Source organism: Ornithorhynchus anatinus, chromosome 13, assembly GCF_004115215.2.
Source record: "Ornithorhynchus anatinus isolate Pmale09 chromosome 13, mOrnAna1.pri.v4, whole genome shotgun sequence".
NCBI lineage: Eukaryota > Metazoa > Chordata > Mammalia > Monotremata > Ornithorhynchidae > Ornithorhynchus > Ornithorhynchus anatinus.
In genome coordinates, this window is record NC_041740.1 from 42,034,167 (window position 1) to 42,056,487 (window position 22,321).

A 22,321-nucleotide genomic window follows, 5' to 3' on the forward strand; every position below is an offset into this window, starting at 1 on the left:
ACCCCCGGGATCCTCCTTCCAGAGCCCAGCCCGCTGAGACAAAATCAATGGAAATAAGACAAACTCAGAGCATCCATCGCCCCCAACTCTGTCTCCCAAGCTGGCCACCCTGGAGAGCCAATTAGCCAGGAAGGGAAGTTGCCAATTAGAAACTAGGGCTGCTGCTTAGAGTGTGGGGATCCCAATTAAAGTGTTGTGTGGTCGTGAGCATGTCAGCCTTTCTCTTAGGCCAAGTTCTACCCTAGTTTCCTGGGTACAATGGGGGAAAATGCAAGGGGGGACTCAGGGCAGTTCTGCTCACCCCATGAGCAGGAGATGGGCAGTGCAGGCAGCCTGAGCAGGGGTCTGGACATGAGGCATGGGGATGGGGAAGAGGGAGAGCCTATCTAGCCACAGCATTGGACCCGTTCTGTCCATTTTTCTCCACTCCTCAAGAACTTCCAGTTGTTTTCCATCCACCTCTGCCAACAAAAACTCCTTACCATTGGCTTTAATGCACTCAGTCACATTGCCCCCTTCTACCTCATCTTGCTATTTTCCTCATCCAACCCAGCCCACATACCTGGCTCCTCTAATGCCAGCCTACTCACTATACCTCGGTCTCATCTACCTTGCCAATGACCTCTCGCTGACGTCCTTCCTCCGGCCTTCATATCCGATAAACAATCACCCTCCCCACTTACAAAGTCTTTCTGAAGGCACATCTCCTACAGGAGGCCTTTCCTGACTAAACCCTCCTTTTCCTCATCTCCCACTCCCTTCTGTGTTGCCTTTGCATTTGGATTTGAATCTTTTATTCACCACTCCCTCAGCCCCACAGCACTTATGTACATATCTGTAATCAATTTATATTCATGTCTGCCACCCCTTCTAGACTGAAAGCTTGTTGTTGGCAGGGAATGTATATACCAACTCTATTATATCGTACTCTCCCAGTGCTTACTACAGTGCTCTGCACACAGTAAGCACTCAGTAAATAAAATGAATCGATTGATTTACCTGGCCACGTACGTGGGGCTCCCTGAAACCTTGCTATATTGGCCACATGACAATTCCCCGGGGTCAACCTCTAGGGCCAACTGGGTCGGCTGCCGTCCACACCATCGGCTCCCCTCTCGCCGGTGAGCCGCTGTCAGTGCCTCCAACTCCCCTCCCACCGGTCAATACCTCAGGCTCCCCTCCCACCAGTTAGCTGACATCAATACCTCAAGGTCCCTTCCCACCAGTCAGCCGCCATCAGCGCCTCGGGCCACCCTCTTACCAGTCAGCCACCGTCAGTGGCTTGGGCTCTCCTACCACAATCCTGGCCCAGACCCACCCTATTAGATGAAGCCCAAGGGCACATCCCCTGGGGCAGGGTGGGAGTCATCATGGGGTGGGAGGGAAGGGGGCAGTGGGGTGGGGGAGGCCCTAGGTCCCAGCTGAAAGCCCCACAGGCTTAGGGTACCTGTGGGACCTGGGGGCTGGGGGACCAGCACCAAGAAGACGTTAGCTCATGAGCAACCCGGAGCAGGGGGCGTAGTGAGTGAGCGGGGCTGGAGCAGGTGCCTGCAGGCTAGACGCTTCCCCCAGGAGCGGCGAGGCCGGTTCAACACAAACAGGCGGGTCTGTCCAAAAACAACTGTAAAAGTCCAGCCGTAAGTGGTCTGGCAATAAATACGAAATCTACACATCGGCAGGCCCGGCCACCTGGGCCCCCTGCCCTCCCGCCCCCAGTGCCCCGTTAGGTGAGCCCGGGGCTACTCGCTCTGCGGCCGGTAGGCCACGGTGGCTGCGGCCTGGCTGCTGCAGCCCTGCAGTTTCCCATTCACCACCAGGAGGAGGGGCGTCTCCACACGCAGGCTGGGGAAGGAGAAGGCCTGGAGAGAAAGGAAGCTGCTCAGCACAGGCCCTTTGGCCCAGGAACGCAGACACACAAATACACACACACATGCACACTCTCTCTCTCTCTCATGCCTGTACATACACACGTACCTTGCCCTTGTACTGGATGTGATGCAACCGGAGGTGGGGCTCTGGGATGGCCACAGAGTCACCGATGAGGACCCCCCAGCTCTGTGCCATATTGTACACAGTCACTGCATAGCAAGGCCCCTCGGAGTCCGCGAGCCCGAATGTGCTGTTGCCACGGGAAAGGTGGGACGAAGAGGAGGAAAATGGGTTACTGGGTTACCCCCTCTCCGGCATCCAATTCCCAACTCTTCTTGGGCTTCTCCAAGGCCTAAGTTGGGTATAGGCACCTCACCCCTGCCCCTCTGGAAAATTTCTACGCCCAAAATGATCCAATTTATTCAATTTGAGCCAGAGAGGATTGTCTGAGCTGTGAGGGGTGGTGGTCTGTGCTGGCTGGAGTCTCTAGACTGTTAGCTTGTTGAGGCAGAGAATGTGCCTGTTATATTGCTATATTGCATTTATTCATTCATTCAATCGTATTTATTGAGCGCTTACTGTGTGCAAAAGTACTGTATTACGTGCTTGGGAGAGAATAACAATAATAAACAGACACGTTCTCTGCCCATGACAAGCTACAGTCTAGAGCGGGGGAAGACAGACAGCAACACAAATAAATTACAGCTATGTATGTGCTGTGGGGCTGGGAGGGTGAAAGAACAAAGGGAGCAAGTCAGGACAATGCAGAAGGGAGTGGGAAAAAAGAAAAGGGAGGGCTTAGTCAGGGAAAACCTACTCTCCCAAGTACTTAGTACAGTGCGCTGCACACAGTAAGTGCTTGATAAGTAGGATCGACTGACTGAGTCAGGCTTGGGAGATGGAAGGAGAGAGCGGGGAGGGAGTCTGTGCTGAGGCCAGGTTGGGGGGTGTCCAGGCTTGAAGTCTGTATCGGAGCTGGGGTCTGCACTTACAAGGGCACTTTCTCCTCGGTTGTGAGGCTGAACAGCACCTTCCCGAGCGCCACGGCACCGCTGTTGGCTCCAGGCCTCAGGGCACTCAGAGCCTTCCGCTCCAGCGTCATCTTCTGCCCAGAGGCCGCCTGGTAGCGCCCATCCCCACAGGGGCCCAGATGGGCCGGCCGCAGGCTTCCCAGCATATTCTGCAGCTTCTTGGTCTTTACCTTGCCCTGCAGCATAGGAAGTGGAGGTCAGGGAAGGGAGGTGAGGAAATGCAGAACGGGGCAAGGTGCTGGGCACCAACCCCCCACTACTCACCCCTTCCACTCTGCCCCGGGCCCGTTCCCTGAGGCACTGGGCCCCGATACCTTGCTGTCCAGCAGGCTGGTCAGCCTCTCCAGAAAGTCCAGCAGCTGCTGCTCCCGCCGCTGCGGCTCGGGCCAGGCCGGGTCCAGCACTGCCGCCTGAGAGAAACCTTGCAGGGCCTCGGCGTAATTCTCCTCGTACTTGTACAGCTGTGGGGAAGGGGAAGAGGGGGAGGCGGAGGGGGAAGCAGGGGACGAGGCTGGCCCCAGCTCGGCACAATATCTTCTCTCCATGCACGACCACATTCCACTCTCCTGCTCTGCATTCCATACTCACCCTACCAACTCCTGGGCCAGGAGCTACTAGGAGCCTCTTCGATATGCCGTCCAAAGTGGACAGGAACACCCCCAACCTGCCCACCTCCCTCGCCCCACGCCCAGCCTCACCGTGGCCCTGTTCAGGTGGAGATCGGGGTTGCAGGAGGCTGTCCTGTCCACCTTCTCCTAAAGGGGCAGCAGGAACACGGCCACTCAGAGGGGCCAGGCCAATGACCTGGGGCGCTGGGAGGGAGGGCTAGTTTGGGGGAAGGGGGAGGGAGCCAGAGGCCGGTTCTTGCCTCTGGGGCTTTGAAAACATAGACTCAGGGTGCAGTGGGCCAGAGGGAAGGCAAAGGGACCCAAGGGACCCATGGGAAGGCAAGAGCCATCAGCTAGGGGTCCTCGGGGGTAGTGGTCCCAGGGAGAGGGGCTGGTGGGGGAAGAGGGAGCGTCTTAGGGGGAGCGGCCCCAGAAGAAGGGCCCAGAGAACAGGGTGGTTCCTGTCACCTCCCTCCTCTCCTCCCCCCAGCATCCCCTTAGGGATAGCCAGTACCCACCGCATGTGCATAGGCATTTAGGGCCTGCTGGGAGACCTTGGGGTTCTGGCCTGAGTTGAAGAAGAGGGAGAGATAGGCGTTGCCCAGGATATCTAAGAGAGACACGGGGACACATGGAAATCAGAAAGTCCAATCTTTCCCACCGACACTCACCAGGTCTAGGGCTCGACACATCCCTCGAGTCTAGAAAAGAAAGCCGGTATCCCCACTGCCCCCAGTGCTGTCCAGTGGCTCCCATCCACTTTGCAGGAGGGGCAGGAGTGGTCAGAAGAAACAAAGGAGGTGGGAGAGTCCTGGGTGGGGCCAGCGTGTGCGGCCAGAGAAGCTCCACGAGCTACTCAACTGGCAGCAGGATCCCACTGGGACCCCGGCTGCCACCGCCGCCGCCAAATCGCAAATCCCACATCCAGGGTTCGCTGCCTGGGGGCTTGGCTGGTGCTGGGCCCCGAGCCCCTGGTTCCACTGAGTCTCTGGGCTCACTGCTGGTCCTCAGCACCTGCCCACCTGCAGCCACCCCCGCCCCACCCAGGACATTCTACCTCTCAGCTCTGTTTCTGATGATCTGCTCCCTCCTCCCCTAAGGGTCTGGTGGGACAGAGAGGGTGGGTTCGCCCCTTCGGCAGTCAGAACTTCTATTCTCCAACTACACCCACTCCCTTGGAGATCCTCTTGCCTTCAAGACATCTCTACTGGGATGTACTCACGTCACCTCCATCTTAACATGTCCAAAACAGAACTCCTTATCTTCCCACCCAAACCCTGTCCTCTCCCTGACTTTCCCATCACTGTAGATCACCTTGCTGACCTCCAGGCCTCCTGTCTCACCTCACTGCAGTCCAGACTTCACTCCGCTGCCTGGGTCGTATGTCTACAAAAATGTTCAGTCTATGTTTCCCCACTCCTAAAGAACCTCCAGTGGATGCCCAATCAAATCACCTCTGCAAACAGAAACTCCTTTACTATCAGTTTTAAAGCATTCCCTCCTACCTTACCCTGCTACTCTCCTACTACAAGCCAGCTCGCACACTTTGCTACTCGAATGCTAACCTTCTCACTGTACCTCCATCTCGTCTATCTCACCGCTGACCCCTCGCTCCCATCCTGCCTCTGGCCTGGAACACCCTCCATCCTGAAATCCTACAGTTAATCTACCCAACTTCAAAGCCTTATTAAAGGTACAACTCCTCCAAAAGACCTTTCCAGACTAAGCCTTCCTTTCCTCTTCTCCCACTCCTTTCTGTGTCGCCCTGACTTGCTCCCTTCCCAGTCCCATAGCACGTATGTTCAATACCTGTAATTGATTTATATTAATGTCTATCTCCCCCATTCTAGACTGTGGGCAGGGAATATGTCTATTGTTGCATTGTACTCTCTCTAGCGCTTAGTACACTGCTCTGCACATAGTAAGTGCTCAAATATGATTGAATGAATGAACTTCTCTGGGACCCAGTTTCCCCATCTGTAAAACGGAGAGAGAAAGCTCTGCCCCTCCCTGCCCTCAAGAGGGTAGGATGGGAAAAATAAGGTAAATGGTGGGAAAGGGGAATGGGGTGCTGGCCACACAGTAAAGGTAGATACTCACGCACATGACCACCCCCCCAGCTCAGGAGCAGTAGTCAACAGTGCTGCATCAAGGACGAGCAGGGACTCAAGAGAACCCCTAGTTGCCAACAACCCCCTTAAAGAGATGGGGAACCCCCATCCAGTCTAGCAGACCTGGGCCGGAGAAGACACTCACACCAGGAACGGCCATCATGGACATCCATCTGCACGGCCAGCTTGGCTTGCCGGACACTGTCCACCACATGGCGGGTGTGCTCGTCCCCACTCTCAGCCCGCAGCTGCCTCAGGACCATGGAAAGGTTCTGCAGGGAAACCTTGTTCTTGCACTGCATGTAGAGGGAAGGAAGGCAAGAGAGGAAAGGAAGAGAGAAGGATACAGTCAGTCCCTCCTTCCTCCCTCCCTCCCTTATTTCCAGTTGTGCCCCCACCGGCCTCATGGACTAAGACCAGATGGGAAAGCCTCGGGGCCTGGGGCCCGGGTCACTGGGTCCCTCCTCCTGCATCCGCGAAGGGGAGGGGCTCACGTGGGTGAGGGCTCCAGAGAAGCAGGTGTGGGCTGCAGCCAAGTCCCCTTTCTTCCAGTAGACCTCGCCCAGCTGGTTCCAGGCCTCCACCAACCCGGGCTCCAGCTTCACGGCTTTGGAAAGCAGCTCCTCGGCCCGGGGGCTGTAGTCAGGAGTGACGTTCAAGGCCTTCCCGGTCAGCATCAGGGCCAGCGGTTGGGCCTGGACAGAGCCTGGGAGGGATCCAGAGAGGGACTGGGGCTGAGATCCGGGGCAGGAGTGCAGACTGGAGCTAGGACTAGACCCGGGGCAGGGGGCAGGGGCCAGGACTGGGGCTGGGATCCGGGACAGGAGCACAGGCTGGAGCCAGGGCTGGGCCCAGAGCAGGGGCTAGGGATGGGCTTGGTGTTACAGAGGTTGGGGCCTCCAACCGGCCCAGGGCAGGATTAAGACTGAGCAATAGGACGGGATCTTTTCGACCCCACAGCCCTGGCCCTACTTGGGGGCACAGAGGGTCAGAGGGTGAGTGCAAAGAAGAGGGTCCCTCCAGGCTTCCCAGCTGGGACTGAAAGGTGATACCCTGGCAGGACCTTGGGGAGAAGCTAACTGGGGTCAAGGGGAGGGTGGTTGGTCCTGACCGAAGGGGGTTGCCAGAGAACATACTTCCCATCTCTTCCATCTGCTGCAGGGCCAACTCCATCTCCTTCCGCACATCCTGGGCCTTGCGGCCGGCTGCCTCCACACCGTGCGTCTCCAAGTAGTGATCCCGGAACGTGTACAGACGGTCCACCAGCTCCTGGGGGCCACAGCAAGGGGGCAAGAGGGATGTCAGGGGCTGGGGGAGCCTGGGCGGGAGTCAGGGAACCCAGGAAGGGTTTCCTCCCATCCTCACGGCATAGTGGATAGAGCACGGGCCCGGGAATCAGAAGGTCATGGATTCTAATCCCGGCTCCAGCACTTGTCTGCTGTGTGTCCTTGAGTGAGTCGCTTCACTTCTCTGTGCCTCAGTAACCTCATCTTTAAAATGGGGATTAAGACCATGAGCCTTACGTGGAACAAGGAACTGTCTCCAACCCAATTTGCCTGTATCCATCCCAGCAGCTAGTACAGTGCCTGGTACCAAATGAGTGCTTAAGAAATGCCCTAATTATTATTATTATCCCTCTGGAGGTAGGATCCCAGAGTCAGAAATCAACTAGTCCACCTCGCTGCCTTCAACCAAGATCTCTAATTTAAGACCAGGAGGAGGAGCTGGGGCTTAGCGAGACCTCTGTGCTGCCTTTGATCCTGGGAACCAGTGCCTTCGCTTTGTCGACACAGTACTCTCCTGGTTCTACCCCTACCTCACTGACCTCTTCTCTTCCATCTCTCATCCCCTAATCATGACCGCCCCACAAAGCTCTGTTCCAGGTCCCCTTCTTTTCTCCCTTTACTCTCAGTCAGCTCATTCTCCCACCTGGCTTCCGGTACCTCCTCTCTCAGGCCGACTCCCAAAATAACTTCTCCAGTCCTCTCACCTAACCACAATCCGGAATCTCCTCGTCTCCAAGACATTTCTTCTTGAAAGCCCCACCGACACCTCAAACTCGACAAGGTTAAAACTGAACCTATTTCCTCCTCCTAATTTTTCCACCTCTGTCGGTAACACCTCCATTTTCCCTGCCCCAGAAGGCTGAAACTTTGGTGCCACACTTGACTCTTTCAGTTCTCACATTCATTTAACTGCTAAATCCTGCCAGTTCTTCCTCAACATGACCTGATTCTGCCCCTTCCTCTCCACCCAAATAACTACCACACTGTCCATGCTCTTGTCATATCATGATTAGGCTACCGAGTGAGCCCCTCCACTGGTCTTTCTGCCTCCAGCCTCTCCCTCCTCTAAACTACACATCATGATGCCATACGGATCCTCTTCTGGAAACATCTCTCGGCATGTGTCTTGTCACTTCTCAAAACCCCTCAATGATACCTATCTCCCTTCGCATCGAAAAGGAACTCCTACCTATTGACTTCAAATTTCTCTTCACCTGCTACGGCCCAGCCTGGAAGTTCTTCCCTCCCCTCCAAAATCTGCCAGATGACAACTTTCCTCATCTTTAAGATTCTCCTTAAAAATTCCCACTTCTTCCAGGAAGCCTTCTTTGCTTAACTCCCACCACTCCAAATGTGTTAACCCAATCCCTCTCTTGGCCCTTTGAAGTTGCATTCCTATCCTCAGCACCTCAGCACCTTTACACAATATATATTTTTATTTGTAAGACTAATATTTATTTCATTATTTCATCCTGATACACTTGAAAACCCTGAGCAGCTGGGTCAGTCCCGGCAGGAGCAGAGGAGAAGCCGGAAGGCTGCCGGTCCTTCCAGGAGGGATGGACTGGGCTTCTCCTGGCTTGTGTGAATTCACCATTTCCCTGCCCTTCTTTGAATGTGCTGTTTTCTCTTCACCTTCCACATGGATTGGTAGCCGCTGGCCCTGGCGATCCTTCCCCAGCATTCAGCAGAGTGCTTCCAGTCTGTACGCCCCTCGAGAAACCATCTTATTCATTCATTCGATAGTATTTATTTAGCCCTTATTATCTGCAGAGCACTGTACTAAGTGCTTGGAATATACAATTTGGCAGCAGATAGAGACAATCCCTGCCCAATGGTGGGCTCACAGTCTAATCAGGCTCACAGTCTAAAGAGAGTCTTATCACTCTCTTATATGTTACTCTCCCAAGCGTTTAACACAGTGCTCTATGCACAGTGAGTGCTCAATAAATACGACTGAGACGTGTAAGTCCTTAATAAATGCACCTGTTACTGCTGCTATGAGAAGCTGCATGGCTCAGTGGAAAGCGCCCGGGCTTGGGAGTCAGAGGTCGTGGGTTTTAATCCCAGCTCCGCCGCTTGCCAGCTGTGTGACTTTGGGGCAAGTCACTTCAGCGTGCCCCAGTGGAAAGAGCCCGGGCTTGGGAGTCAGAAGTCGTGCCACTTCTGCCACTTGTCAGCTGTGTGACTGTGGGCAAGTCACTTAACTTCTCGGTGCCTTAATTACCTCATCTGTAGAATGGGGATGAAGACTGTGAGCCTCTCGTGGGACAACCTGATTACCCTGTATCTACCCCAGCGCTTAGAATACAGCTCTGCTCATAGTAAGCGCTTAACAAATTCCAACATTATTATTATTCGCTTCTCTGTGCCTCGGCTACCTCATCTGTAAAAGGGGGATTAAAACTGTGAGCCCCACGTGGAACAACCTCGTATCCCCCAGCGCTTAGTAAGCGCTTAACAAATACCACCATTATTATCATTACAGCCACGCCTAAAGGGGTTCAGAAGGACACGCCACTCCAGACACACGACTGCAGATCGTTTTCACGCAACTCCATGCACGACTACAGACAGGGGAACACAAACACCCACAGGTGACCGTCCGAAGTGCTCACTGCACACTCCCACCCACACTGGGCTGTGCTCGGGCCCCTCTCCCTGGCGCCCCCCGGGTGGGGAGCCCACCCTCCCTCCGCCCTCCTGCTCCTCCTGCCCCCTCCCCCGGGGCCTGGCCTACCTGCAGCGTCCGCAAAGACCCCTCGGCGTCGGCGGCCCGGCCGGCCATCGCCCCTGGGCCAGGCCGCGGTCCCGCCGCTCGCCCTGGGCAACCTGGAGCCGAAGCCACAGCCCCCCTCCCCTCCCCCCGCGGCCACAGCGCCCCCCCGCGGCCTGGAGGTCTCGCGGCGGCCGCCGCCTCCCCCCGCCTTCATTTCCTTAATAATAATGTTGGTATTTGTTAAGCGCTTACTATGTGCCGAGCACTGTTCTAAGCGCTGGGGTAGATACAGGGTAATCAGGTCGTCCCACCTGAGGCTCATAGTTAATCCCCATTTTACAGATGAGGTAACTGAGGCACAGAGAAGTGACTTGCCCCCAGTCACACAGCTAAGTGGCAGAGTCTGGATTCGAACCCATGACCTCTGCCTCCCAAGACGAGGCTCTTTCCACTGAGCCACGCTAATTCCTTGACCTCCCTACGACTCGGCTTCGGGCCACTGGCCATTTCCTCGGTCGCCCTCGCCCCTGAGCGGCCCCCCACCCCCAGCCCGGGCCCCATGCTGCCCAAGGGGCCAGCAACGCCAGGAGTCCCCGAGCTCATTCCCTAAGTCCCACCCCCAACCGCACCCCCATCCTCTTCCACAGCCAAATGGCTCTCCACCTTTTTTAAAAAATAAGGTATTTGTTATTATTAATAATAATAATAATAATAATAATGTTGGTATGTGTTAAGCACTTACTATGTAGCACTTACTATGTGCCTAGCACTGTTCGAAGCACTGGGGGAGAGACAGGGTCCTCAGGTTGTCCCCCGTGAGGCTCCCAATCTTAATCCCCATTTTACAGATGAGGTCACTGAGGCACAGAGAAGTGAAGTGATTTACCCAGAGTCACACAGCTGACAAGTGGCAGAGGTGGGATTCGAACCCATGACCTCTGACTCCCAAGCCCAGGCTCTTTCCCCTGAGCCACGCTGCTTATCACTACATGCCTGGCACTGTACTATGTGCTAGGGTACATTCAATATAACCAAGTTGAACGCAGTCCCTGTCCCACCTAAGGCTCACAGTCTTAATCCCCATTTGACATGTGAGGTAACTGAGGGACAGAGAAGTGAAGTGACTTGCCCAAAATCACACAGCAGACAAGTAGTCTGTAGAGAAGCAGCGTGGCTCAGTGGAAAGAGCCCAGGCTTGGGAGTCAGAGGTTGTGGGTTTGAATCCCGGCTCTGCCACTTAGCTGTGTGACTGGGGGCAAGTCACTTCACTTCTCTGTGCCTCAGTTCCCTCATCTGTAAAATATAAGACTGTGAGCCTCACGTGGGGCAATCTGATACTGTATCTACCCCAGAGCTTAGAACAGTGCTCTGCACATAGTAAGGACTTAACAAATACCAACATTATTATTATTAAGTGGTGGAGCTGCGATTTAGAACCCAGGTCACCTGACACCCATTGTTCCAATCGATCGATCATTAGTATTTATTGAGCACTTACTACTCTTGGGAGAGTTCAGTACAACAGAATTAGTGGACACGTTCCCTTTCCATAACGAACTTACTGTCTACAATCAGAGGTCCTGGGTTCTGCTGTGTGACCTCAGGCAAGTCACTTCACTTCTCTGTGCCTGTTACCTCATCTGTAAAATAGGGATTAAAACCTACTCCCTCCTACTTAGATTGTAAACCCCATATGGGACAGGGACTGTGTTCAACCCGAGTAACTTATATCTACCCAAGTTTAGAACACTGCTTGACATACAGTAAGCACTTAACATGCACTATAATTATTATTATTATTCTGGGCTTTGGTCAGTCCCTGGGGGGCTGGGGCAGAGGGCTACCCAGACAGCCAATAGCTAGCAATGGATCCTCTGGGAGCTCACCCCCTCTCCAGCCTCTTCTCTGCCTCGGAATCCATCCTGACTGACCACCCCCTTCAGGCTTGGGTGCATTTGGCATTGGGAAAACCCACCCTCCCCAAACTGGGGGAAAGTCTCGACAATTTTGGCCTTCCAGTCACTCTCCAGGATGGTATTGTTCATTGGCAGCAGGAATGATGGCCTTCTGGTGAGGCTCTCCAGCGTTCTTGGGAAATAAAAAACAAAGCACAGACCAATCCCTGATTTCAATACTGTATTGAGGATGGAAACTTGTTACAAACAGCCTGAATGCCCAGATCATCCCCTCTTTCCCCCACCCGAGGGGAAGGCTGGTTTCAGGGCTCTCTGTTTAACTCCAATAAATAACTAGACTAAGACGATGACCAGGGTGTGAATGGGTAGGGTTAGGGAGAGGAAAAAGACTTGATTGGCTGGGAGCAATGAGAGCCCTGGCCGTGAGCAGTCTGGAGTTCCTAGGCCGTGAGCAGCCCGGCATCCCTAGGCCAAACTTCTCCTCCGGGGTTCCTCCAGGATGGCTTCACCCAGGCCCGCCTGATCCTCCACAAAGGAAGATGGGACAGGTGACAATTGCCCAGAAACCCCTGGGAATTTCTCATAAACAACCTTAGCCTGGGATGCAAACATGCTGCAGGCCCCTCCCTCCCTTCCTCTACCCTCCACCCTCTTCTTGCTACTGCATAGTCTAAAAGAGGGGCACCCACTGAGGCAAAAAAAAAAAAATGCAACAAGAAATAGACCAACTCTTGCCTCTTCTGAACACTCACCTACACACTAGATGAAACACCAAAACACAAATGCATGAAGACTCAACAGATTCCCCTCTGGAGACAGATGGGTCCCCAAACCCCACATCCCATGGCCCGCCAGGCAGACATATGAAATGGCCCACGGTGCCAGCTAAAAATGTCTGCACCAGCTTCCAGCCCCCAAATCCTGAGACCCACCCTTAAGAGGAAAACACCCTCCACTCTTAAGAGGAAACACACTCCACTACCCTGCCCACACATCCAAGCTGCTTATCTGAATATTAACCCAAGCCTGCCCCACTCTCACTTCCCCAAACTTGTGTCTAATCGCACACTTCCACCCCAAGTCAGACAGACGCCGACCGGACCGGTGACGCCTGCATATTGCTGTCGGTGGGGACCTGCTTGCAGTCTGCAATGGAGCCGGGGTCACCTCAGTGTTGGTTCTCTCTCTGCCCCAAGTCCAAGGAGAAGTGGGAGGGGAAGTGGGATTTAGAAGAGAAGAGGGAGAGAGAGCAGGGAGGTGTTCTAGGGAAAGAGGGCGTGGGAAGGGGAACAGGACCAGGACGGGGAGGCCACTGACTGCACGGTGTCTGAACCGGACAGCCTGGCCCAAGCCCGCGAACCCCTGGATGTGGGCTGAATGCCAGAAAGTGGTGGCTGTGCAGGGCAACCTGCCCATCCCTCCCCCGGGGCCCCGGCTCCACGCCAGTTACAGCCTCTTCCCTTTGAAGGGTTTGTTGAGGCCAAGCTGGGACTCCTGAGCGTGGCGGGGGGAGGCAAAGCTGAAGAAGGTGTTGCTGGGCTCAGCTGTGGGAGGGGACCCTACAAAGAGTGGCCTGAAGAGGAAGTCTCCGTCCCCAGCAGCCCGGTTCTGAGCCGGTGACGCGTCCGCAGGAAATTTGGGGGCATTCCCTGAGGAGAAAGGAGAGAGAGCCAAAGCAGTGAGCGGCAGGGAGGTAGAGCCTGTAGGAACAAAACTTTTGAAATGAGAAGCTGCGTGGCCTAGTGGATACACATGGACCCGGGAATCAGAAGGACCTGGGTTCTTACCCCAACTCCATCACTTGTCTGCTACGTCACTTTGGACAAGTCAATTTAACTACTCTGTGCCTGTTTCCTCATCTGTAAATTGGGAATTAATACTGTGAGCTCTATGCGCGACAGGGACTGTGTCCAACCTGATTATCTTGTATCTATCCCAGTGCTTAGTACAGTGCCTGGCACACAGTAAGCACTTCACTAATACCATATCCCCCCCAGAAATGGGGATCTCCCTGCTTGGAACCCCTCCACCAAGGAACCGTTATGCAGGGCCCTCCACTAGGCCCCCAATTAATGGCCCATAGCTCCCTCCCGGCATCCCCAGGAGGGTAACAGAGGTTTGGTCATGGCTGCACCTTGCTTTGCCCATTCTTTCCGGTTGGCCCTGCCTGCTCTGCTCAGACCCCACCAGGTTCTGCCTGCCCTGCTCTCTCTGCTCCTCTTGGTCTGCCCTGCTCACTCTGCCGCTCTGCCTCGCTCTGTCTGCCCTGCTTACTCTTCTCGCTGCCTTATTCTTACCCAAGGAGAAGGCCAGAGCAGGTGGCTGGGAGGGCATGGTGGGTTCCATACTGCCCTCGTGGTTGGCGAGAGCGATGTTGCGTAATCTGAGGCTGTCGTAGAGGCTTTGCAGCTTCTGGTACTGGCGGTTGCGCTCCATGAGCTTCTCAGAGATGTCGCTGAACTTTTTCTTGTACTCTTCCAGCACTCTCTTCAGGGATGTGACCTCCCCTTTCATGGAAGTCAGCTCCACATCCTTGCTTTGGATCTGCTGGGTGTACACCTTCTCCATCTGCTTCAGATGACTCTCAGCCCTACTGAAGTTGTACTCCTGATAGAGGTGTTCCTGGTGCACCTGGTCCAGAGGAGCAAGAAAGGAGACTTGACGGTCCAGAGGAGCAAGAAAGGAGACTTGACGGTCCCGGGAGTGGGACCCTCTTGTCCCCGGAAAACCAAGCCCAGAAAGAGGGCTGGAAAGCTGGGAGGGGAGAGCACGGGGCCTCAGGTTCAAGATTGAGACGGGGGGAGCTGTAATGGTATGAGACTCCCAGGGCTTGTGGCACCCCCACCATCTGGCTTCAGGGGCCACTGATGCCTCCTCCTTCCCTTCCCATCATCACAAAAATCATTATTATTGTTATTATTTATAATAATAATTGTGGTATGGTTTACTATGTGCCAACCACTGAACAAAGTGCTGGGCTAGCTACACGTTAATCAGGTCTTACACATTCCCTGTCCCACTTAAAGCCATTAGTCTAAGTAGGAAGGAAAACAGGTACTTAATCCCCATTTTGCTGATGAGGAAGCTGCGGCACAGAGGAGTTAGGTGACTTGCCCTAGGTCACTCAGCAGGGAAGTGGTGGATCCGGGATTAGAACTCAGATCCTCCATCTTCCAGAACCAGGCTCTTGCCACTAGGCTACGTTGCTGAGGAGAAAGCCCATCCTGCTAGAGCTAGTGGGTGAAACCTGCCCTCTGTGACAATATCTGGACCACTGGGAAGGCTTTTACAGTTAAGAACAATAATAATAATAAACTCCGCACCAGGCACTGTTCTAAGCGCTGAAGGGCTCTGGCTGGAGTAGGGACAAATATGAGAGCAGTTCCCTCCAGTAGAGAAGTCCTGCTCCTTCTCCTGTGGTTTCTCTTGAATTTACCTGATTGTTTTCTGCCCCAGGGGGTCGGTCCGGTGCTCTCCCCACCTTAGATCTGCACTCCCCATGGGTCAGGACTGTGTCTGAATCCATATCCTTGTAGCAAACCTTTCCTCGGGGCTCAGTAGTGCTTGGCACATTATAACATAATAAATCAAAATAAATGAGCAGCAAAACAAAAATTCATGAACCCAAAGGGAAGGCTCACTCCCTAGACCACCACCCTTTTGGTTCTAATGGGGCATCAATTCAATTGCCACTTGGATGTGTCACCAGATGGGAAATGCCCCCAACGGTTCAGTGTTTCAGCAGCAGCAGGACCACCACCACTGGGGATCCCAGCTACCTAAGGCACAGGATGCTCGACTTTTTCAAAAAGGCCAGACAATCCCTCCAGGAGCTTCCAATCCAACAAACCAGCCCATGGGGAGGAAGGATACCTGATACGTCCAGAAGGCCAGGGCCCGGGAGCTGATGTCCAGCACGATCTCTGGCCGCAGCCCAGCCAGCACCATGGCCTTGTACTCCTCTGAAGGGCTGAGCTCCGTGCGGACGATGTCCAGCTTGCCGGAGAGGGTGCTGCTACAGGCAGGGCAGACGGCCGGGGAGCGACTGAACTCCCCGCTGCCGTGTTGGTCGCAGAAGATGTGGGAGCAGGCGGTGACCCAGGCGTAGCCCGAGAGCTTGGCGCGGCACTTACGGTAATTGCAGAGCAGCATGTCTTCACACAAAGACATGGTCCAGAGAGGGGGGCATCAAGCCCCAGGTGGGAACCCTACAAGTTGTGGAAATAAAGAGAACCCCGATTAAGTTCGGATGCTGATCGGAAGGGTCTGTCAGGGCTCAGGAAACTAAGCAAAGCCCAAATTGCCTATTCCATTTACTCAGAGAGCCACTTGAAATCACTCCCTAGGCTGCAGAGGACTACAAGTTTTGCTTTTTTATCATTATTATTATTAATGATAATATTGGTTTTATTTGTGGTATTTGTTAAGCGCTTACTATGTGCCAGGCACTATGCTAAGCGTTGGAGTAGACACAAGCAAATTGGGTTAGACTTAGCCCCTGTCCCACATAGGGTTTACAGTCTTAATCCCCATTTGACAGATGAGGTAACTCAGGCACAGAGAAGTGAAGTGACTTGCCCAGGGCCACAGAGCAGACAAGTGGCGGAATGCGGGATTAGAACCCGTGACCTTCTGACTCCCAGGCCGCTGGGGAAGGTGCAAGATAGGTAAGACAAAGAACCAGTCCCACATGGGGCAACGTTAGTGGGGTGTGAACCCCGTGGGGGAGGTCCGGTAGGAAGGTCGTCAGCACGAGGTCTGGGGGCAAATCTGCCTGTCTCCATGCTCACATCTGCCACCTGAGTCCCTTCCCTGTGGCCTGGAAGGCCTGAGGCCACATTGTGGGATGCAGAAATCCAGGTTCCTCCAGTGGCATTTCTTGGGTATAGACAGGGTGGGCGCCTGGCCGGCTTCGGCCCAGAACCCGTCGCTCCACCCGCCTGTGGACCTGGCAGACCCCAAGAACACCGTGTTGGGGCAGCTGCGACACTCCACAGGAGGTGGGAATTCAGCCCCCTCAACACTACCCTCTCCCCAGCAGCGTGGCTCTGTGGAAAGAGCCCGGGCGTGGGAGTCAGAGGTCATGAGTTCGAATCCCGACTGTGCCTCTTGTCAGCTGTGTGACTGGGGGCAAGTCACTTCACTTCTCTGTGCCTCAGTTCCCTCCTCTGTAAAACGGGGATTAAGACTGTGCGCCTCCCATGGGACCTGATGACCCTGCATCTACCCCAGCGCTTGGAACAGTGCTCTGCACAGGGAAAGCGCTTAACAAATACCAACATTATTATTAGGATCACACCCGGGGTTGAGGAGAAACTCCCCAAGGAAAAACAAGGCCTGCTCTCCTGGACCTCTCCGGACATGGGGATTTTCGAGGGGGAGCGGCCCTAGAGACCTCAAAGGGTCCGTTGCGGGAGCCCCGGGCCTTCACTTGGGCGATGAGGCCGGGAGTCGCCTCAGCCCCCAAGGCGACGGCGCGCGGGCTGAGGGGAAAGCGCGGGAAAAGCCGGCTGCCTCTCTGCGCCTGCGCGGCGCTTCACCGCGCAGGCGCCGTCGCTCCGTCTCGCGCGCCGTCGCTCCGTCTCGCGCGCCGTCGCTCCGTCTCGCGCGCCGTCGCTCCGTCTCGCGCGCCGTCGCTCCGTCTCGCGCGCCCTCCCTCCCTCCCTCCCTCCCCAACGGAGGCAACGGCCAACAGGGAGGCGGAAGCCGCCTTGAACATCCGCGGGAGCCCCTCCCTTCAGTCCTCCGCCGCCCTTCCCCTCTTACTTAGATAGCGTGGCTCAGTGGAAAGAGCCCGGGCTTGGGAGGCAGAGGTCATGAGCTCGAATCCCAGCTCTGCCACTTGTCAGCTGTGTGACTCTGGGCAAGTCGCTTCACTTCTCTGTGCCTCAGTTACCTCATCTAATAATAATAATGTTGGTATTTGTTAAGCGCTTACTATGTACCGAGCACTGTTCTAAGCGCTGGGGTAGACACAGGGGAATCAGGAGGTCCCACGTGGGGTTCACACTCTTAATCCCCATTTTACAGATGAGGTAACTGAGGCACAGAGAAGTTAAGTGACTTGCCCACAGTCACACAGCTAACAAGTGGCGGAGCTGGGATTCAAACTCATGACCTCTGACTCCAAAGCCCGGGCTCTTTCCACTGAGCCACGGTGCTGTGTGGGACCACCTGACTACCCTGTATCTCCCCCAGCGCTTAGAACAGTGCTCTGCACATAGTAAGCGCTTAAATACCAGCATTATTATTATTAAAACAAATAACCACCCTACCTGTGCCTTCCCCTCCCTCCGCCTCCCTTAACTGCACCACAGTCTCGACCTTCCCACAATCAACCGAATTCATTCAATAGTATTAATTGAGCACCTACTATGTGCAGAGCACTGTACTCGGCACTTGGAATGTACAAATCGGCAACAGATACAGTCCCTGATCGGGGAAGAGACAGAAAGGGAATGTACATCTCATTAAAACAATAGCAATAAATAGAATCAAGGTGATGTACATCTCATTAATAAATAGGGTAATAAAAAATATATGCAATTGAGCCCTCACTGTATGCAGGGCAGGCACTTGGAAAAGTTCAACCATATTGGTCACATTCCCTGCCCACAAGTTTATAGTCCCACCGTCAAACCTGAAACGGCCCTTTTGGTGGTATTGTTAAACTCTTACTATATGGCTCAGTGGAAAGAGCCCGGGCTTGGGAGTCAGAGGTCATGGGTTCGAATCCCAGGTCTGCCTCTTGTCAGCTGTGTGACTGTGGTCAAGTCACTTAACTTCTCTGTCCCTCAGCTAGCCCATCTGTAAAATGGGTATTAACTGAGCCTCACCTGGGACAACCTGATTACCCTATATCTACCCCAGCGCTTAGAACAGTGCTCTGCACATAGTAAGCGCTTAACAAATACCAACATTATTATTACATGCCAGCCACTGTTCTAAGCACCAGGGTGGATAAAAGCAAATTGAGTTGGACAGTCACAACCTTAATCCCCATTTAACTGATTACACCAACCCAAGAACAACCCAGAGCAATTATAATTATACAGAGGAACAAGATAGGTTTATATCTTCAATTCTTTATTCAGCCGTACATATTCATTCATTCAAATATTTTGTAAGCACCTTGAAGAGAATGTAGGATTTTTTTTTCTGGAAACTCTCCCATAGTGCTCTGCAGTCAGCATGCACTTACCAAATGCCCTTTCTTGACTGAAACTGCCCTACATGCTGGCAGCCACTTTTAAGTAATAACTCCTCCCGCTATGCCATGTGCAGTTTCAGTGCCCTTGTGCAAACAGAGATGAGTGACTCAGGCCCATTTTATTAGAGGGACTAAATATTGTTAGGGTTTGCTCCAATTCCAGGCTTCAAGGGTTGGGTCCCAGACCCATTTCTCCAGTCTAATAATGGACCTCTTCGAGCGAGACCAGGGCCTGTGAACAGATAGGAAGAGTCATTCTAATGCTATATATAGGAGAACACTTTATTTTCTGTAAAAAGGTATGCTTGTCTGACCCCGCAAAGTTCGGAGGCACGAATAGATGGCCGACCCATCTCATGGTGCCCCGAGTGAAGACAGGCCACTTTTCTCTGTGATGGACTAAAATCCCACTGCCCACAGCTCCAGACAGCAAGAGGAACAGCCATCAGGGGGTTGGGAGGCACGGGTGTGCGCGAACACAGACACACACCACAGAGCAAGGAGGGGGGCATGAGGCTAGCTGCTGTAGCCTTGTTAATGGCTAGACACTGGACTGGACACTCCCCGGGGGAGTGCTTGGGCTGTGTTGGCACAGCTCCAAATGATGGGGACAACAGGCAAGCAGTTGATTTTTCCATCAGGCACAGCTACTCGAGGCTACATGAGTCCAAAGGAAGTTATTACTCGAATCAAAGGTATTTATTAAGTACTTACTGTGTGCAGATCACTGTACTAAGCAATTGAATTCATTTTCAAATCTACTTGGCTTGCTTGTCCCCATTTACCACAGTAACTAGATAACTATCATAACACTTTGGGAGCCTTTTTGAAGACTTCAGAACTCAGACTGCCACTCTCCCAGAACTTACCCCTGAGACTTCTACCATCCTGAAGTGCAGGCTGAAAAAGACAAAGTCAACTTCAGTTGGGGTTTTGTTCCTCCTGAGGAAGGGTCTCTCTGGGGTTTCCTGCAAGGAGACAATGATGCTGCCTTAAGGTTGCTGAGATAAGGCCTGAAAACCCCTGGGCCCTACCAAAATCCAGCCCTTTTTCAGGAACTGGCAGTGGGGACGAGAACTCCCAGTCAGCATGCCACCATGTGACTACTGTGCAACACATAAATGGATGGATTGGTCCTACAGCTGGCTCCCTACTCAATCCCAGTGACCAGATATTCATTCATTTCATTCAATAGCATTTATTGAGTGCTTACTATGTGCAGAGCACTGTACTAAGCGGTTGGAATGTACAAATAGGTAACAGAGACAGTCCCTGTCCTTTGACGGGCTTACAGTCTAATCGGGGGAGACAGACAGACAAGAACAATAGCAATAAATAGAATCAAGGGGAGCAATAATGCCCAGTTCCATCCGCAGGATGGCCATAAGTAGGCCTCAGGCGAGAGACCCTTCCCTCCTGCTCAGCGCATGTGTATAATCAGGGTGGTCAGCTGAAACACGGACTGAACATGCATTTCATCAAGGCAGGGGGGGCAGGTGATCCTCAGGGGGCAGCCCAGGTTGGCGCGCCATGGGCTGCTCCCACAGAGTGGGCTCCTCCAGATTGACTAAGGGGGGCCCACGTGTTCAAGCTCTACCCTCACCCACAGATGGCATGGATGCAGTCAATCGAACCTTACCCTCTCTTCCTCATCACCGATTCCAGGGCATTTCCAGCCTGGGCAAGGCCAAATAACAGGTATCACGGGGTCCTTGCCACCATCTCAAGTCTCTAGGGAACAAGATCCACATGAAAGCTGGAGGACCCTGTTTCCCCATCCCCTTCCCCCAGCAATCCCACATCAGAAAGTCATGGAGTTGGGGGCTCTGCTCAGTGCATGTGTGTAATCAGGAATCAGGTGAAACACGGACTGAACATGCAGTTCATCCCAGCAGATGGCCTTTGGCCCTGGATCTCCATCAACCATAAGTGAACAGGTAGGCAGGGGAAAATGGCAACGAACCCATCATCTTAACCATCTCTCCTCCTGCTCCACTCACTTGCTCCTGTCTCACCACCCTCCCCAAACGGCTCGGCCACTTCATCCTCATCACTGACGACTGAACCAATGGTTCCATTCGAGAGGACCAGATACAAAGCCCCCACCCCCATTAGGGGCAGGGGCTACCTTCCCACCAGACAAGTTACAGCTCCCTCTTTGGCTTATACCTCTCCCAAGCGTTAAGTGCAGTGCTCTGCACGCAGTAAGCGCTCAATAAATACGATTGATCGACTGATTTACCTTCTCCCAAATAGGCACGTCCTGACGCTGGTCCCCATGCCATGTCGGGCTGCTGGTTCTGGCCGTCAGGGAGGACACTTGAAGACCCACGTGGCTCCTTCACTGGGCTGGAGCTGGTGAAGCATCAGGGCACCAGAGTTGCAATCGGCTGAAAGTGCGGAGGAGCCCAGGGGCATGTTAAGTGCCGAAGCCCCTTTCTCTGAGCAAGTTGGAGGGAGAGGGGGAGAGTTAGACCAGGAGAAGCCTGGACTAGACGGTGCCATTTTGTCCAAAGGGGCAGGAGGGGGTATCTCCGGCTCCCGGGTAGCGGCAGGGAGTTATTTTACGCTATTATATTTTATATTCAAGTTTATATTATAGTTTAAGGTATTCTAAGTGCGGATCAATGCCCCCACCCCCAGCCTCTGACGTCAAAAATCACGAGATTGGACTGGTCTGGTAACTGGGAGCTCACCCAGTACGAAATTCCCTCTCCCCCTAAGCCCCCGCACTTGGCCGAAGCAGAAACTCCCACCCTTCCTTCACCATCAGGCCAGGCAAGGGAAGAGTGAGAAAGGGCCCTAAAATGCGTCACCCATTCGGTGCAATATTCAGCGTTTAGAAATGTAAACGGAAACACGGTACCTGCCCCCCGCCAAAAAGGAGACGGTCCTTCATTCCTACGGTCCCGCGCGGGGGTAACCCAGCTGCAAGTCGAAGAGAGGTGGCAGATGCGGCCCATCCAGGCTGCACGGGATGGGAGATGGCGGCGGATGGAACCTGCAGGAAAAGAGAGCGGGTGGGCCGCATGGCAGCGCTTTTGGGGGGCAAGAAAGAGTGTGATTGGCTAGGGAGGCCCGAGCACCGCCCCTAACCGGAAGCCTCCCTCGTCATCCGGGAATGTATGTGCAGCAAAAGTCGGCAAAAGTGGCAGGGAAGAGTAGTCTGAATTGGGTTAGGGAGCCGGCGGCAAACCAACCGTGCCCCCCCTCAGCCATTGCACTCAGCCCGCCGGCCGTGAGTCGTTTCCAAGCCCCGGCGGGAGGGGCATCCGCCGCGGGCCGGGCGGACGCTAGGGGGCGCCGGCGCGGCGCGGCTTCTCCTGCCCGGTCGGCCCCCGCGCGAGGCCCCCTTCTCTGGGAACTCACCCCCCCGCGGCTCGGGGGGGGCCCTGCTAGGGCCGCCGCTGGCCCTCGTCTCAGACCTTCCCAAGGGCTGGCCAGAGAGTGACGCATGCGCACTCCGCCCGTGGCCCCTCCGCTGAGCTTCCCACTGCCACGTGCTAAGGCGCTGCGGCGGAAGTCTATATAAGCTCCGGAGATCACCCGGCCTTTACCTTAGGGCGACTTC

The 22,321-nt window shown here is 54.2% G+C and overlaps 2 protein-coding genes, 1 long non-coding RNA gene and 3 other non-coding genes across 9 annotated transcripts; all 6 read right to left on the reverse strand.

Moving 5' to 3' along the window:
* Window positions 1-1,606: 1,606 nt before the first annotated feature.
* On the reverse strand, window positions 1,607-9,754 carry TTC5 (tetratricopeptide repeat domain 5). 2 transcript variants are annotated; one of them, XM_029078384.2, is made up of 10 exons: window positions 9,646-9,753; window positions 6,756-6,888; window positions 6,114-6,325; window positions 5,765-5,915; window positions 4,027-4,118; window positions 3,599-3,655; window positions 3,215-3,361; window positions 2,862-3,076; window positions 1,975-2,119; window positions 1,607-1,859 (listed from the first exon to the last, which is right to left on the reverse strand). In XM_029078384.2, exons 1-10 carry the CDS (start codon window positions 9,691-9,693, stop codon window positions 1,740-1,742), a joined length of 1,320 nt encoding a protein of 439 aa, XP_028934217.1. In that variant the 5' UTR covers window positions 9,694-9,753; the 3' UTR covers window positions 1,607-1,739. The 2 variants fall into 2 exon arrangements, with proteins under 2 accessions (XP_028934217.1, XP_028934218.1); XM_029078385.2 differs by lacking the exon at window positions 3,599-3,655 and having other exon boundaries at window positions 9,646-9,754.
* A 1,991-nt stretch (window positions 9,755-11,745) lies between these two features.
* CCNB1IP1 (cyclin B1 interacting protein 1) lies at window positions 11,746-17,027 on the reverse strand. The gene is made up of 4 exons (XM_007656776.3): window positions 16,936-17,027; window positions 15,414-15,748; window positions 13,838-14,171; window positions 11,746-13,189 (listed from the first exon to the last, which is right to left on the reverse strand). Exons 2-4 carry the CDS (start codon window positions 15,708-15,710, stop codon window positions 12,987-12,989), a joined length of 834 nt encoding a protein of 277 aa, XP_007654966.2. The 5' UTR covers window positions 15,711-15,748; window positions 16,936-17,027; the 3' UTR covers window positions 11,746-12,986.
* Window positions 17,028-18,605: 1,578 nt separating this feature from the next.
* On the reverse strand, window positions 18,606-22,252 carry LOC103165291. Of its 3 annotated transcripts, none has more exons than XR_484500.3 (5): window positions 21,617-22,252; window positions 20,993-21,105; window positions 20,390-20,481; window positions 19,620-19,718; window positions 18,606-18,982 (listed from the first exon to the last, which is right to left on the reverse strand). It is a non-coding gene; the product is annotated as an uncharacterized LOC103165291 (long non-coding RNA). The 3 variants fall into 3 exon arrangements; XR_484499.3 differs by having other exon boundaries at window positions 20,993-21,140; XR_484498.3 differs by having other exon boundaries at window positions 20,993-21,191.
* On the reverse strand, window positions 19,054-19,198 carry LOC114816294. Its single transcript, XR_003764059.1, has one exon. It is a non-coding gene; the product is annotated as a small nucleolar RNA SNORA79 (small nucleolar RNA).
* LOC114816297 lies at window positions 20,164-20,240 on the reverse strand. Its single transcript, XR_003764061.1, has one exon. It is a non-coding gene; the product is annotated as a small nucleolar RNA SNORD126 (small nucleolar RNA).
* LOC114816298 lies at window positions 20,574-20,648 on the reverse strand. Its single transcript, XR_003764062.1, has one exon. It is a non-coding gene; the product is annotated as a small nucleolar RNA SNORD126 (small nucleolar RNA).
* Window positions 22,253-22,321: the final 69 nt, after the last annotated feature.